Genomic DNA, 17,655 nt, shown 5'->3' with positions numbered 1-17,655 from the left:
ATTTATAAACCTTTATTGAAAATTTAAAACATTAAATACAAAATACAATGCAAATATTTAAAATGAAAGTGTTTTGTATATTACAATCCATTTTGACAGTGCTTATATATATACTATCTTTCTAAATTATACATTTCTTATTTATTTAATTGCTCGTTTCTATTATTTATCCAATGATAGCAATTTTCTCAAACTGTATAATAATCTGAGTCTTCCTTCTCTTTTAATTCTAATGAAAGTTTGTCGATTTCTGCACAATCAAAAATCTTTTGGATAATTAAACTATCTGTCGGCATAGAATCTCCTTTCCAACGTTGTGCGAGTGCTAATCTTGCTGGTGTTATTATATGCAGGATTAGATATTTTATCTCTTTCGTATAATTCCCTTTGAAAATTCCCAGGAGAAATATTTCTGCTTTAAATTCTATTTGGATTTTTGTAATTTTCTTTAACCATTTTTGTATTTTGGTCCAATATTTCTTAATTTTTGTACATAGCCACCATACGTAAAAGAAGATACCCTATACTTGCTTACATTTCCCACAACTTGGGCTTAAATTAGGATACATTTTAGCCAATCTCAAAGGGGCTAGATACCACTGGTGGCACATTTTATATTGATTTTTTTTATATGTCGCTGATTTTGTCATTGTATAATTTGTTTTCCAGATCTTTTCCCAGTCCTCCAGCTCTATATTATGTCCTAAATTCCTGCCCCACGCTATCATCAGTCCTTTCACTATTTTTTCTGCCATATCACATTCTAATAAATACCGTGTTTCTCATATAATAAGGCCGGGTCTTATTTTTTTTTTTGAGCCCCGAAAAAATGGCTAGGCTGTCTTTTTGGGGGTGACTTAATTCCCCCCCCCCTTGCATCTTCAGGCGGGCGGGCGGCGACAGCTTGGATGTTGACCTCGGCGTTGGTGGGGCACTTTGTATCGGGGTCAATGCAGGTAGCACCATATCCGGGTGTGCAACAAAAGTACTTCCTAACGGCAAGCCCCCCCCATTCCCCCCCATTTTGCATGTTTTAATATAGGCCTTAATTTGGGGGGAGGGGCTTAATTTCATTTCATGCCTATAAAACATGCTGGGACTTCCTATTGGGGGAGGCCATATTGTTGGAGAAACAGGGTAGTTATATATCTTTGATATCAATTTTTCCTTTGTACCTACCAATAGTTTATCTAGTTGATTTGGTTCTATCCCAATTCCGAATTCCTCTTGGTCTTTTTTATATTTTGATTTTAATTGAAGGTATGACATCCAGTCTATATTTAGTTCCAGATCTCTTAATTCTTGATTGGTCTTTAGTGCTCCTTGGGGATCCAAAATTTCATAATATCTGGCCATTCTTCCTAAATCTAATGTATTGGGGTGTATCATTGCCTCCATAGTGGATACCCATCCCAGGATTTGTATATAATATTTATGTTTAATTTCTTCCCTTAGGATATGTCTATGGAAGTATGTATGGGCCTTATGTCTGGGACTCCACATGAAGACATGCCACCCCGCCTGTAAATCGTGCTCTTCCAGAAATAGAATTCTTTTATTTCTTAAGTTTACCCATTCTCTAATCCATGTTAGGCCTGCTGCTTTGTAGTAAATTTCCCAAGCTGAGAGTCCAAAGCACCTCCGCTTCTATTACCCTGCAATGCACTTAATTTTATTCTTCCTCTTTTGCCTGCCCATACAAATTTGTAGTTATTTTGTTTAGATCTGGAAAAAAAATCTTGTCTAATTTCACAGCGATCATTTGAAACAGGTAAAGTAGTTTTGGAGGAATATTCATCTTAATGGCCGCAATTCTTTCTAACAAAGATAACTGTATTTTTGCCCATCCTTCCAAATCTTTTTGTATTTGTTGTACTAAACTCATGTAATTATCGTCTTTTATTGATGAGCATTTCGCTGTTAGCCAGATATCCAAATATTTAACTTTCTTTGCAGTCTGCAATCCTATTCCTTTCTCTAATTCCCTCTTTGGTTCATCTGTTAGATTTTTAATGACCCCAAGACATTGCAACTGTTATAAATATGAGTCAGTTGCCAAGTATCTGAATTTTGATCATGTGACCCTGGGGATGCTGCAACAGTCATAAGTTTAAAAATGGTCATAAATCACTTTTTTCAGTGCTATTTTAACTTCAAACAGTCACTAAATGAACTGTTATAACTCAAGGATTATCTATGCAACCTTTTACCCTCTATGACAAGGATTTTTATTTTAGGAAAAACTGAATTGTATACCTGGAATATTACAGTGAAAAATACAACTATGAGAGTTGTGCTGACAAACAGGTTTTTATCTTGCACTTTGTTTTCATCCAAAAGTACAACTAAGGCAAAGGCAACAGCACCACGGAGACCACCATATGACATTACTACTTGGTCTATTATTCCCAGCTGTACCATTCGATAGCGATTTAGAATCCAAGTCTGTAGAATTACACCTGTTTAAACAGAGTAACAAAGATATCAGAATAACACACATTTCATTGAGAATTAGGACAGATATGATGAAGAGTTGAAGAACTGGGTGAGCGGAGGGAAAGATTTTAAAAGTTAAGAAAGAGTTAAGATAAAAAAAGTTAACTACATTAGAATAAAAACATAGCAATAATACACAAATTACAGATTAAATAAGAATAGAAATAGTTAGAAACAGGAGTGGGCATCAAAATTTTTAGCAACGGGTTCTCTGCACGGTTGCTGGGTGGGTGTGGCCATGGTGGGTGTGGCCTCCTGCACCACGGTGGGGGGGAGGGATGTTTTTGCCCTCTCCGGGCTCTGGAGGCTTTGTTCGAGCCTCCGGGAGGATGAAAAAGGAGGCTCTCTGGAAGCCGGAAATGGGCCCATTTCCAGCCTTCCTGAACTTCCAGGAGGCCTGTTTTTCACCCTCCCCGAGCCTCCGCATGCACTCTGCACTTACCTGAATCCAAAACAGGCCACCTGGGGACTCCTGGGAGGAATGGGGCAAGGTGGGTGGGGCCAGCCAGGAATGGGATTTGGGGGTTCTCCGAACTGTGCAGAATCTTAGCTAGAGGATCTCCCAAACCCTCGAACCCCCAGCAGCCCAACCCTGGTTAGAAACTAGAAACCCATTTTTTTGTACAGGAAAATATTTTTTTGTGGATAGAACACAGTCTATCCTGGACTTGCTAACATGCAACCCAGTGGCTCTATAGAAAGCTTTCCAAGCAGTTAACCTTTCTTGTCAATGAAAGAGACAGTATTTCATTATCTAATCTTTACAAAATGCTGCAAATTCAGGTAACACTAGAATAAAATAAAAAATGGCATAGGATTACAAGAATAGGCACACAAACACGTGAATAACATAATAACTAGCAGCCTGATCCATAAAAGAGACCATGTGCTCTTAGGTATCATATGACCTACCTGCTGTCTTAGGCTAAAAAATATAACTATCCCTACACCCTACAGTGCCTAAACTGCCTAAAGGTGTGAAAGGATACATTTCTCATCTGTGATACCTCCAGATGAGATTGGAGTTTAAGAACTGTAAGCTGCTTCTCTGCAGGGAAGTTGAGGCTGGAATAACCTCACTTCCCTTCTCTTTTTCATCAATGCTTATAATAGGAAGTGATGAGACAGGAAAGAGGAAGTATGTAATAATTCCTAAACACTTCCTAGTGAAGGGAATATGCTGCATCTGTTTTGGCTGGTAGGGCAAACTAGCTAAATGCAAAACACATTCCTATTTTGAAGGCAGAATACCATACATTTGAATACAGAACAAGTAGTTAAAATAGAAATGTGCTCATGTCCTGCCAGAGCAACAAATGTTCTGGGGACAGGACAGTCTTCTGGTCTGTCCCATATTAAGAAAATACAAATACTAATACTTCTATTTAATTAATATTAACAAAGGTAAACCAATCCTCTTACCAATGATTCTATAGATAGAGATGAAAACCAGTGTCAGGAGTATGAAAGCAGTGTTCCAAGTCCAGATTTTAGGATTAACAGCAGAAATTCCCAGGAACATAAAAATAATAGTTTCTGCACCACTTGCTAACATTTTCATGGAGTATCTCACAGTGGTAGAAGATCGGTCTGAAATATTTGCTTTGACATATTTCTGACAGCAGATACCACAGAACGTTATCCTGGAAAAATACATTGAACATTTTAGTCATGTATCTTTGTGATCTCTTTTCTAAATTGTATTTTTTGTTAAACTAATATGAAGTACAAAATAAAAAATAAATATATCTGCTGTATAATGCATTAGCTGGCAACCCAGTTATGACTGTAAGGAGACATCACATTGTCTGGATGCTCTTTTTGGAAAGATGATTTTCAGAAGAGGAAAATGGAACGAGGCATGATGGGATAGGAAGGAGGCCCAATATTGTGAGACCCAGCAGGGCAGGAAACTGTACAAGAGGTGCCTCAGGGTAGTAGAGGCTCTGGGAAGCCAGACACAGACCATATATGAGCTGGGGAGACATTGCAGTATAGGCCTGAGTTTGCTCTGGGCCACCCTGACATGTTGAGGCACCCCATGCTCTACTTCGTGATCTGTGCAGTTGCTAAATCACCACAATGTTAAACTGGAATTGTAGTTATTAAGTAAAGCACCTCTAACACTGCTAAGTTGTTAAGTGGGCACCTCTTAACATCTACAACAACCTATGACTATGATTTTGGGATCCATTATAAGTCGAGAACTACCTGTATAGCTATGAGACATAAGAAAATTCCATTCATGCATCTTTGTAATATTCTGATGTTTTGAAATGTTATTGGATTATATCCGGGTTTATTTGTGAAAAGAATCAGCAGCTTTATGACATTGTATTTGGAGCACTTTGTAAGTAGAAGGAACTTGCATATTACCCATCATTTTAGAATTTGTGAAAAGCCAAAAGGCAACTTCTTAACTGACCATGTAAATCCCCTTCTTGATATTCTGCTTCTTCCTACCCTGTTGGATTTATTATTAAAGTATCAATTTATAATTAATTTACACATCAATACCTCTGGTTTACCTGCTCTATAGCTGGATTCTACACCTGGACTATGTATGGCAGCCAGCTAGATAGTCCTGAATTCAGAGAAGAATTCTTATAGACTCACATTTTGTATTCACATATAGGAATTATTTCTTTTTGTGTTCTGTAGCTAAATCTTTTTATGTGTACAATGTAAGTAGCTGTGTAAACTGATTCTCAACATGAATACATACATTTTAAACTCTTAAATATAGCTTCCTTTTTCAAGTTAGTGAGAAACTGTAAATTAAATGACAACTTCCTCTATTTAAAAATAATAATAGAAACTTACGCAAGAATGGCAGATAATGAGAGCATCTCAGCTGTCAAGTAGGAGAGATAAGAAATGACAAATACAAATCCAGGTTCAATTATTCTGACATGCTTTGTGAAACGAGTGACAAACGAGAGCAGAAATGCAAACACAATGCCAATAAAAGTACCTCCAAGGCTCACCACAAAGAAGGATACTGCAATAAAATCACATAAAAATTGAACTTGGTTAAAATAGAATAGAATAGAATAGAATAGAATAGAATAGAATAGAATAGAATAGAATAGAATAGAATAGAATAGAATAGAATAATTGAATTGGAAAGGACTTTGAATGTCTTCTAGTTCAACCCTTGTTCAAGTGGGAGATCTATACCATTTCAGAAAAATGGCTGATCAATACCTTCTTAAAAATCTTTTAAAAACATGGATATTTGATCCAGGATGAATTACTGTTAACTTTTGGAATGATTTGGGATAATAAGATGTCATGGAAAGTTTCCTATGTCTTGATTACAATAACAGTTTATTAACAGAGGGTTTTGAAAGTTTAACTTTGTCTTTTTTATCATTATTGTTTTTCCTGTTAATTGCTTTATCATTAATATATTATATAGACAGATTAGCAATTTGCAGACAGATTTAGTAGTTTAAAAATCTTTTAGGTTTGTTTTGCAAGGGGTGAAATTAATATTGTAGTAATGTAGTATTCAACTTTAATATAATAATATGTATATAGGTGTGAGGGATTTTGCAATCTACTTCATACATTTTAGTTTCTATAGTCTCAACATCTTTTTTCTATCATGGCGACAAAAATATTCCAAGTGTGGTCTTACTAAGGCATTATAAAATGGCAGTAACACTTCTCATGAACTTGATTCTATTCATCTGTTAATGAAGCCAAAGACTGTGTATTTTGGCAGCTGCAGCACAGTGTTGGCTCATATTTAAGTGGTTGTCCATTAGGACTCATAGATCCTTCCCACATTTACTACTATTGAGCCAGGTACCATCTATTCTGCACCTGTGCATTTGGTTTTTCTTGCCTAAATGTAAAATCTTACTTTTCTCACCGCTGAATTTCATTTTGTTGGATAGGGGACCACTGTTCAAGTCTGTCAAGATCCTTCTGGATCTTGAGCTTATCTTCTAAAGTGTTGGCTATTCCTGCCAGCTTGGTGTTATCGGCAAATTTCATAAAGTCCCTTTCTATCTCCTCATCTAAGTTGTTTATGAAGATGTTGAAGAGTACTAGGCCTAAGAGAGAAACTTGCGATACCGGGTACCGCACTATGTACTTCCCTGCACGTAGATGTAGTTCCAGTGAGACTACAGATTGAATGCAGTTGGTCAGCCAGTTATGAATCCATATAGTGGTGGTGCAGTCTATTCCATATTTTTCTATCTTAGCAGATAGTATGTTGTGGTTCACTGCCTTACTGAGTTTTAGTTACTTTTTCTCTTTAATAGAGTTCATACAAAAATCCAATACAGTTTATGTATATATGATAAATATCCATGATTGGAACACATAAGCAGAAGATATAAATTGTTCAAAAGAAATCAAGCCATCAAGCTGAAAGAAAGTCTGGAATGGTATTGAACAGAGTGTTGGACTAGAAGACCTCCAAGATTCTTTCCAACCCTAACCCTATTATTCTATATTCTGTGTTCTAAATGGCAATAAACTGTCTGTTTGCAAAGTATGCTCATGGCTCCTAGCCCCAAACTTGTTAGGCAAACAGCCAGCACCAGCACATTCCTTTCAATGTATATTTCAATTGTGTGCCTTCTTATTGTCTTGTTGTAATCCCTTATTTTCCAATCACTCCAATCTACAAGGAAGAAAAATAAGAGGGAGGGAAAAGGTCCAGCTTAGGACAACATGTATTAACTCTTTATAATGGTGAATATATGACTGAAAGAGATGTTGCAAAGGTCCAAATACTTGCCTTGCAAAGTTATGTCTGTTTAAATATTAATTTCTGCTTTCCAATATATATATATATATTATTTACAAGGCATTTACAAGTATTTCATAAATATATATTAAGAACATATTAATATATATTTATGAAATACTATTTGCTCATCTGATTGGCTGTCTATATCTATCTATCTATCTATCTATCTATCTATCTATCTATCTATCTATCTATCATCTATCATCATAAATAGCTACCAACCTATGCCTTTTATGCATTCTACACCGGTCACATATTCAGCTCCTATTGAAACAAAAGACTCAAACACATTATACAGCACCTAGAAGGGAAATAAAATTGTAATTTCATGAATAAATAATATGAGACAAAATTAAAATAAATTAGAATATTCATTTAAATATCTGTAAACAAACATTTATGAAATGCTTATGCAGAAAGGTTTTGTTTCCCTCTCCATTCAATTGGATCTGATTCTCAGAGATTGCCTGGACAAGTCTCTGCAATTTTCTTGCAAAGTTTTGCCTAAGGTGGGACTAGAACTCATACTCTCCCAGTTTTGAATCAGATGCCTTAATTGCTATACCAAACTGGCTTCCATATTCAATATCTTAGCAAATATCAAATGTATCAAAATCATATTAAAAAGCTAATATATTTTACTTTATAAGGTATACAGTAAAACAAGGATAGGAATATTTTAGTGTATACGAAATACAGTAAAAAAGGTATGCGGAAACTCTAGCTAGTAGTATCACTCAGTCTGATCACTTGATATTTTATATGTGAGGGAGGGGGTGTTAGAAAATTATGAGGCAAAATAAAGTGTCTTAAGTATCTAAAAATAATTTAAAACATCTAATTTTATCCTTAACATTATACAGTATATAAAAAAATTCACAAAGGTCAGTGGGAATCAGAAAATGGATTGTCCCCACTTTTTGTACATGTGGGAAATATTTTTTTAAAAAGGGTGTGCAGGCTAAAGTTGTTCCCCAATCAGTCTGATAAATTAATTGATTACTTTCCAGTTTAGAACATAAAATAATAATGGAAGAAACCTTGTTGGAAGGAACCTTGAAGGTCTTCTAATTCAACCCCTGCACAAGCTGGAGATCCTATATTATTCCAGACAAATGGCTGCTTGTTGGCAGTGACTGAAAACCTACAGTAATTGAGCACCCACAATTTCTGGAGGCAAGCCATTCCACTGATTAATTGTTCTCACTATCAAGAAATTTCTCCTTTGTTTTAGGTTAAATCTCTTTTTACTGATCTTCCACCTACTACCTATTGTCCTGCCCTCAAGTGCATTGGAGAATAGATTGACCCTTTCTCCTTTGTGATAGCTCCTCAAATATTGGAAGACTGCTATCATATCACTCTAGTCTTTCTCTTCATTAAACTAGACAGTTCCCTAGCTCCCTTAATTATTTATTATAGAATTTAGTTTCCAGACCCTGATCATTTTTATTTACCATATTTTTTGCACTATAAGACGCACTTCCCCCAAAAGTGGGTGGAAATGTTTGTGCATCTTATAGAGCGAATGTTGAGGTGAGGGAGGGGGGTTGGTGCGCCACTGCTGATGGGAATCACTGGAGTCTTCGCTGATGAGTAGCTGTTTGGCAGTTGGATCGGCCTCCTGGAATACCACTGATCACGTGTTCTAGGCGGTGGGGATTGCCACCGCTACTGCCTATCACCGTCTATTTGTCACCACCTATTCACTGCCCCATTTGCCACCGCTTGCTCACCGCTGCCTATTCGCTGCCGATGAGCAGTTTGGAATGAGCAGGTGGCAAACGGGTGGTGATAGGTGGTGGTGGTGATCCCTGCTGCCTAGAACAGATGATCAGCCGTATTCCAGGAAGCCGATCCAACTGCCAATCAGTTGTTTGGCAGCGAAGGCTCCAGAGTTCCCTGGCGGCAGCAACAGTTGACCGGTGGTGGTGCAATGGAGCAGAACCCTGATGAGTTACATGCTGGTACTGCAATAATGTGCTGAAGCTGACCTGCTGTTTTTTTATATTTTTTATTTATTTGATTTGTCAATCGCTTACAAGATAATAGGTATAAGTATAAAGATAGTTAGGAATACATGCAATGGATACATATAAGAAAAATAAAAAGAAACAATAGGACAGGGACGGTAGGCACGTTGGTGCACTTATGCACGCCCCTACAGACCTCTTAGGAAAGGGGTGAGGACAATAGTAGACAGTCTAAGGTTAAAGTTCTGGGGGTTTGGGGAAGAAACCACAGAGTCAGGTAGAGTATTCCAGACATTCACCACTCTGTTGCTGAAGTCATATTTCCTGCAATTTTCCTAAGTTTGGTGTGGTTATACCGGGTGGATGCTGGGAAGCAGAGGCAGTTTTTTTTTCTTGTTTTCCTCCTCTAAAGCTAATGTGCGTCTTATAGTCTGGAGCATCTTATAGTGTGAAAAATACGGTATTTATTTATTTATTGCTCTTCTCTACATTCTTTCTAGGGCCTCAGCAACTTTTTCTATTTTGGCAGCCAGGACTGGACTCGATATTCCAAGTGTGGCCTCACTACTCACTAGTAAAGTGCTATTATTTCTTGTGATCTTGATATTATTACTCTGATGATATTTTAAACATTATTACTTCATATCATTAATTTGCAAATCTATATTTCTTAAACCTAAGTTTATCAATACATTTCTGATCAATCAGAATTTGAGAGACCACAAGTTTTCAAAGAGAGTCTTACCACAGTTACAGCATCATTGAGTAGTGATTCTCCAAAAACAATTATGAAGAGAACATCATTGACATGAACTTCTTCAAACACAGCAATCACAGCAACAGGATCCACTGCAGCTATTAAACTGCCAAACAGGAGAAAATCAAGCAATCCACTATGAAGTTCACCTAAAAAAACAATGTACATCATAAAAACATAGAATTACTGAGCCAGATTGAAAATTCCCATTAGGCCCTAAGAAATTAGAAATCTCAATTAAGGTGTTCCCAAAGATAACAATCTAAACATTGTTTGAATATTTCTAATGAAGGAGAAGTAGCTACTTTCTGAGTAATTAGCTGCACTAGTAAATTAGTCCTCCAATCTTCCTCCATTCCATTTATGTATTGGCCCCATTTTATCCAGTTTGTTATTGATTTTAATGTTTTAACTTTAATGCTAAATGTTTTAATGCTTTTAATGTTCTGTTTTGTATCATTCTTTTACAATGTTGTAGATGTTGTAAGCTACCCAGAGTCACTTGATAGTAAAATGGGCAGCATATAAATTTAATAAATAAAAATAAATAAATTAGATTTCTCATTATACTCTTGAAGAAATAAGTAAGCTAATATTAATTTTTGCAATATTAATGGAAGTGTAGCCCTTCAGCACATTTAACTACTAAAGCATCTATACATTCAATATTCAAACATATTAACAAAAACTCAATGTATAAGAAATTGAAATATTATTGAAAACTACAAAAGTAGGAAAAAAGTTCTACATTAGTGTATTTTGCATATACTCTAATGTAGAATTTTTCCCTTCTTGTTCTTTCCATCCTTAAGGTATTAAAGAAGAGTCGACATATACAGGGTTTGGAAAAACTAAATTCTACCAACAAGGGCAGACTAGCATATAGTGAAACTTTAGAAGAAACAAGGCAAACCTTGCATGTATCTAATCTGATTTTTCTTTAAACTTCCTTTATCACAACTTTCAAGAAATAAACAATATACCAACCAAGGAACTACCAGTGCAAACAAAGCTAACAGTAAACAAAGCCTAATATAAAGCAAGCCAGTAGTACATAAAATATACATCCCTTTTAGCACTGATGATGTTATCTAATTTGGTAATGAAACAATTGCAAGAAAACCACCAAGCTCAGAGAGCACTAAGAACTCCACATGGCCGTATATTTTATTTTAATCAGTTATAGTTACCAAGAAATACTTGCAAATAGTAATGTGTGCCCGTTTATGGTTGGTGCCACAAATACTTCATGCTTAAGGAAGTATCATTTGTGGCATATGTATCATGTGTAATCATTTAGAATTCAAATACAAATTGGTATTTCTTTGTGTGGTGTTTTCTATCCTTTACTGAAAGGTGCAAATTACTTTGGATTGTTAATAATGAAATAACAGTATGTCTGAAAATTCAGTCTTACCCATTATTCCACTAAGATAGATTCCATATAGGGAGAAGCCTGTTGTAGCAGCATTCCAGATGGTCCCAATGACAGCATATAGAAGAATTGTCCCTAAGTTGCCAAAGAATAGCCGGTTTGGCATGAAGTATCCTGCATCTAACACAATGGGTGGCAGCAGGTAGAAGAAAAAGACTGTTGGTGTAAGGGTGAAGGAAGCAATATGATCAGCTGCGTATACAATACCACCCAGGAAGATGCCAAGGACAATGAGGAGAACACTTTCTGGAACCACAGAGGTAACTTTATGGGACAGGTGGAAAACTGAAAAAAGAGATAAATTGCTTGAGTTACACAACAAGAAAAATAATTAACATGCACAATTTGTAATATGTTTAAAGCAGTATCTATCTGAACAGAACAAATTTCCAATCCAGACTCCTTTCACTGGGCAATTATTACTTATGCCCTTGTAGTCCCATTGCTAGATGTTATACTTTTGCCTATGGATAACATCTTTTTAAAGAATACAGAAATACCATAGTTCTTATTTAGCGGAATTGGGACTGGCAGCTCTGTCATTAAGCTCTGTCACTAAGTAGGAAATCACATGACTGCAACTGTGCTTTCCTTTTCCCACTTGCTTGCCTTTTGAAATGCTTATTAAATTGACCATGATGGTTTCCAGGCTCTCAGGCTTCATGCGCAAACCCTCAGCATTCCATTCCACCCTCCCCCACCACTCAATTCAATGGTAAGTTGAATAGCAGTACGATCCAAAAGGAGCCAAGCAGTTCAATCTTGGCGGCTGGAGACTCTGCAGAAGAGTCTTGCTGTAAAGTTTGGAAAACTCAGCATAGGGAGTTTTGCCAGGAAGTATGGAAAACTCTGCATTCTGGAGTTTCACCAGAATCTCCATAGGAAGGTTGTTGAAAGCCCAGGAGAAGAAGAAATTGCCTGTCCAGGCAGGAATGAAGAAAGTGTGTGCACAACAATTATGTAACGATTGGATTGAGTTCAGGGATGTGCAGGCAATCAGATTTGGCCAAATAAAGATATCTTCAAATTGTAATAAAAAGAGAAACATAAATCCTTAAAAAGAACCACTTTTGTGAAGAGTCAAGTTGCAATTAGAACATAGAATAAGATGTTGGAAGGGACCCTGGAGGTCTTCTAGTCCAACCCCTTGCTCAAGTAGGAGACTCCATTTCAGATAAATAGTTGTCCAGTCTCTTTTTGAAAACCTTCAGTGATAGAGCACCCACAACTTCTGAAGGCAAGCTTAGCTATTAGATTAGTTGATTGCTCTCATTGTTATGAAATTTCTGCTTAGTTCTAGGTTGCTTCTCTCCTTGGTTAGTTTCCAATCATTGTTTCTTGCCTTGCCTTTTGGTGCTTTGGAACATAGTTTGATCTCCCTCATCTTTTTTTTTCCCAAAATTTTTATTGATTTTTCAAAAACAAACATAAACAAACAAAACACAAAACATGAAAACATAAAACATATTTTTTGAAAGCAGCTTGATCCCGGGTTACATCTCTTCGTACAGACATAAATTCAAGTTCGTGCTCACTTTTATATACCATTCCATATCTTATTACCATTCTAGATTTTCTATATAGCTTCTCCCCTCTTTTAACTCTCTTAATTCTATTTTATTTATTTCATCTCAATTTAAATCATTATATTTATATCCTTTGTCTGTCCTGTTTCAGCTGTCTATTATCTTTTCTCATTAAAATAAAATTTCTCAAGTAATCACTGATTGGAGTATGGCGCCTTTACATCTTTCCCCTAAGTTTATAACACTTAATATAATACATAACTTTCATTCGGATTCTGCTTAGTACATTCTAAAGCTACACACTATATTTTAAGAAAAGAAAGAATCATAAATATATAATATAATTAAAACAACAATCCATACCAATTCAACTCTATCGTTAAAATTAATATTCATTTAAATCTTAAACATTTTACACATTACTTTTCAAATAGGTATCATGTTTCTATGGGAACACTTATAAATTTTGCGTAGTTACTTCCCCCCCATTTCACTTATATTTTAAAACATTGTATAATTATCATATGTTGTTCCAATTTTCTAACATTATTTCTAATACAAGTATAACAATACAATCTTATGTACCTTTGCAGAATCTCTCTCAGTTATATTTTTACCCATTATCTCTGAATAAGTCCTGTTTCTCTACATCTTGTTCCAAACCTTCATAGCTTCTCTTCTCTTCCTTCCTCCCTTGCTTCTTCACTCTGCCCTTTTTACCCCCTTGTCTCTCCACCTCTATTTCCCTCTTCTGTGTTCCCCTTTTCTGTTGCTTTCTAACATTATATCCACTTTTCACCTTGTTTTTCCCTTTTTTGGTTGTTCTTTTAGGTCTTAAATTCTCCATTCTCTTTCCCCCCTTTCCCCTTTCTTCCCCAGATAAAGTTACTTGTTCATTAAAGATGGCTTCTTCTTTGTCCCACTCTTCTTGTTGCTCAGTCTTTTCTTGTAATTTCTCATAGGTACAAATCGCCATTTCTAAGAAATTAAAAACGGAGCCAAAGGAGCCCTTCCCTTCTTGTTCCTCTTCTTTATATTTTTTAAATTCCATTTTCAATTCATCCACAAGTGATGCCATTGTAAAAAAAAAATTTAAACAACCACCCAAGTATTTTTAATCATTCAAATATAATTTCCAAAAGTCACCAAACAATCCAAATACACACAAGCTGTTTCATTTAACACTTTCTTCTTTCTTCACTTTCTCTTCCTGGGGTTACAATTTAGTTACAAAGTTCCAGTTAGAATGTATCTTTTAGAAGTCTTATTACGATTTAACTTTAGATTATTTTAAATTCCAAGCAGCCTCCTCCAGCCAAATCTTACTCTTATTCTTTTCCTCTCCCTTCCCACTTACAGCAAAAAAAAAAAAAAAGCTTTTTAAGTGTTCAGAAATCTTTATTGTCCTCTTGGCATTTAATTTTCCAGTTTAATTACCTGCTGATGCCAAAGCGTTTTTTTCTGATTTCTCATTCATCTGCTGTCAACGTAAGGAAGGAGAGTGAAAAAAAAAAACTTTCCCTTTTCACTTTCATTCGCTGCTTCCGATTCTTCTTTGGGAGCGATGTATCTTTTTTTAAAATTTAAATTCCAGGATATCTTAGTTGTTGCTTCTTATCCCGGTCAGCCAAAACTTTCACTTCTTAACTTCCTCCTGTGCTTTCTTTTCCGGATGAGTGCTTCTTTGAGGCGGCCATTTCTGACTGGCGCTCTTACCGCCTTCGGAAAAGAGAGTTTAGCCAGCTGAGGAGGAGAGGTGCGGCTCCCCTCGAACCCTGCCGGATCTCCCCTGTCTTCACCACCTCTACGGGTTGGCTTAGCCCCGAAGCCAAACTGGCTCGGGGCACTCCAGCGGCGAGCCCAGGCAGAAACCGCACATGATCACGGATTCCTGCCTGCCACTGAAGCACTGCAAACTGAAACTCCTGACCTCCCTCATCTTTGTAGGAACTGCTCAAATATTGGAATACTGCTATCATTTCATCCCTAGTCCTTCTTTTCATTAGATTATACCCATTCTTCGTATGTTTCAGCCTCCAGCCCACTAATCATTTTTGTGCTCTTTTCTGCCCTCTTTCCTGTCTCAACATTTTTTTTTATATTATGGTGACCAGAACTGGATGCAGGATTCCAATGTGGTCCTACTAACACTTTGTAAAGTGATACTAGAATTTCATGTGATCTCGGTTCTATCCCTCTATTAATGCAGTCTACAATTGCATTGGCTTTTTTGACTGCTGCCAAACACTGTTGGTTCATATTTAAATACAGTGGAACCTCGGGTTCCTGAATAGGGTCACGATTCAAAAATTGGGTGATGAACAAACCTGGCTGCAGCAGATTCTGCACTGATTTCCCCTTCTGCACAAATTTTTGTCAGTGCATGCACAGTTGGTTGTGCTTCTGATCACGATCAAATCGGGTTGCGACCATAGTCCTGGAATGGATTATGGTTGTGACTTGAGGTTCCACTGCATTATCCACTGGGAATCCAAAGTCCCTCTTGCAGTTACTGGCATGAAGCCAAGTTTCACCCAGTCTATATCTATACAGTTGATTTTGCTTCCCTAACTGTAAAGCCTTACTTTTATCTAATTTGAATTACATTTTGTTAGATAGGGCCCAATGTTCACGTCTGTCAAGATCTTTTTGGATTTTAAGCTTATCTTCTGGGGTGTTGGTTATTCCTGCCACCTTAGTGTCATCTGTAAATTTGATGAGATTCCCTTCAATACCCATGTATAGATTGTTTATGAAGATATTAAAGAGTACTGGTTCTAAAACAGAACCTTGGAGTACCCCACTGTTTACTTCCCTCCATGTGGATATACAGTAGTTCCATTTAGGATTACACTTCGAATACAATTTGTCAGCCAATTACAAACCACCTGGTGCTGCTGCTATCTATCCCACATTTTACTAGCTTGCCAAGATGTAGGTTTGTCAAATGCTTTGCTGAAATCTAGATATACTATGTCCATAGTATTTTGCTGATCTACTAATTTGGTCATTTTGTTGAAGAATGAAATAAGATTTGTTTGGCATGATCTGGTTTGATGAATACATGTTGGCTACTGGTTTGTTGCTTGATTATCTTTTCCAAGATCTTCCCAGGTATTGATGTCAGGCTGATTGATCTATAATTTCCTGGATCTGTTTCCCCCCCCCTTTTTTTGAAGATAAGGACATCAGCTCTTTTCCGGTCCTCAGATAGTTCCTCAGTGATCCAAGAACTGTGAAAGATATGTTTCGATGGTTCTGAAATTACATCTGATATTTCCTTCAGAACTCTGGCATGTAGTCTGTCAGGACCCAGTGATTTGAATCCATCTAGAGCTGACAGGTGTGTCTTACTTTATTTTTGAAAATTTTATGTGCATTACTAATCTATCATTTATGATTCTGTTTTTTTTAAGTTGAGTAGTGTTTTCTCTTTGTGTGAAGACAGATGCAAACTTTGAATTAATCAGTTCTGCTTTCTCTTTACTGCTCGTTACTTCTTTGCCATCTTCTCCTATTAGGGGACCAATTGTTTGACTTTTTTCTTGTTGAATTTTCTTTTTTATATGTTGAAAGAAACCTTGTTTGTTTTTGACATGGGTTATAACAAAGTCTTACTTTGTTCAATGCCTTAGCTGTCCTAACTTCATCTTTGCAAGTTTGAACTATTTGTTGGTATTCTGCCTTAGATATCTTAGATTACCTGGGATCCAAAATAGGCTACGTGGAGACTCCTGGGAGGGGCGGGAGGAGCCAGCTGGTCATTGCAACTACCAGTTTGGCAAACCAGATGTAAAATTAACACCCGGTTCATCCATAGTCTACCCCTGGAGGAATCTCTATATCTGAGGGCGAGAGTAATCTTCCTTTCTGGATTTCACACATACCTTAGGAACAAAGCCCAGGGTAGGAGCACCTCAATTTGCACAGGAAAGACACACTAAAAATAGCGTGTACTTGTATACCCCCAAATTCACACCAAGGATAAAACCAAATCTCTGGATACCAACTCTGTAGTCTCCCATCCAAACAAATCTCTTTATTCTTCACAATGAAATGATCTCCTTTCTCACAGTATGTCTGGTTTGTTTGTTTTTCTGGCATTGCTGATGAAACTCCAAATTATTCTTTTAACAATAGGAACTCATTTTTATCATTGTGTAAGTCTCATGTTGCAATCCTTAGTTCTCCAGTTTATCTGGCCAGCAAACAAAACATTTCTTCTTAATGAGCATGACATTTATTTTTATAGGTTTTGTTCAATTATCTGTATTGTTAGTTAACATGATTTTGGAATAAACTAATTTGACCTTTATCTTGGAAAGTTGTGTTTTTTTCCTTTCTGCAGATCTTTAAAGTCAAAATCATAAGATGGTCTTGAGATGTCTCTGAAAGTTTAAATTAGTTATTGAAAGAAAATAGTAGTGTTTGTGGTGGCTGAAAGGTAAGGCTATTAAGAAATTGTTTCCTCAGAATAAAACTTCCAGCTCTCTAAACAAATTTTAGGAATGCATCCAGACTGAAGTAAGAAGTTGCTGACCTTCTAGAAAAATAGAATAGCATAGAATAAAATTCTTTATTGGCCAAGTGTGATTGGATACACAAGGATTTTGCCTTGGTGCAAGTGCTCTCAGTGCACATAAAAGAAAAGATACATTTGGCAAGAGTCAAGAATCATAAGGTACAACACTTAATAA

General features: G+C 36.5%; 1 protein-coding gene across 13 annotated transcripts in view; it reads right to left on the bottom strand.

Annotated features, from left to right (window-relative positions):
* The window catches only part of SLC9A3 (solute carrier family 9 member A3), a 93,639-nt gene that overhangs the window by 30,633 nt on the left and 45,351 nt on the right, over window positions 1-17,655 (bottom strand). For all 13 annotated transcript variants that reach the window (XR_015745943.1, XM_087947122.1, XM_087947130.1 and 10 more), the window contains 6 exons: window positions 11,415-11,717; window positions 9,986-10,146; window positions 7,490-7,568; window positions 5,320-5,497; window positions 3,919-4,139; window positions 2,257-2,459 (listed from right to left, as the gene is read on the bottom strand). Coding sequence is in view for 12 of the 13 variants with exons in the window: in XM_087947122.1 (XP_087803248.1) it covers window positions 2,257-2,459; window positions 3,919-4,139; window positions 5,320-5,497; window positions 7,490-7,568; window positions 9,986-10,146; window positions 11,415-11,717 (1,145 nt within the window). In the remaining variant the exon portion in view is untranslated. The remainder of the gene's footprint in view (window positions 1-2,256; window positions 2,460-3,918; window positions 4,140-5,319; window positions 5,498-7,489; window positions 7,569-9,985; window positions 10,147-11,414; window positions 11,718-17,655) is intronic.

The sequence above is a fragment of the Notechis scutatus genome, chromosome Z (genome assembly GCF_049901735.1).
Source record: "Notechis scutatus isolate UNSWTSFEM ecotype Mainland chromosome Z, rNotScu1.2, whole genome shotgun sequence".
Lineage (NCBI taxonomy): Eukaryota > Metazoa > Chordata > Lepidosauria > Squamata > Elapidae > Notechis > Notechis scutatus.
The sequence above is the reverse complement of the archived record's forward strand: the minus strand, read 5'-3'. Positions and strand labels throughout refer to the sequence as shown.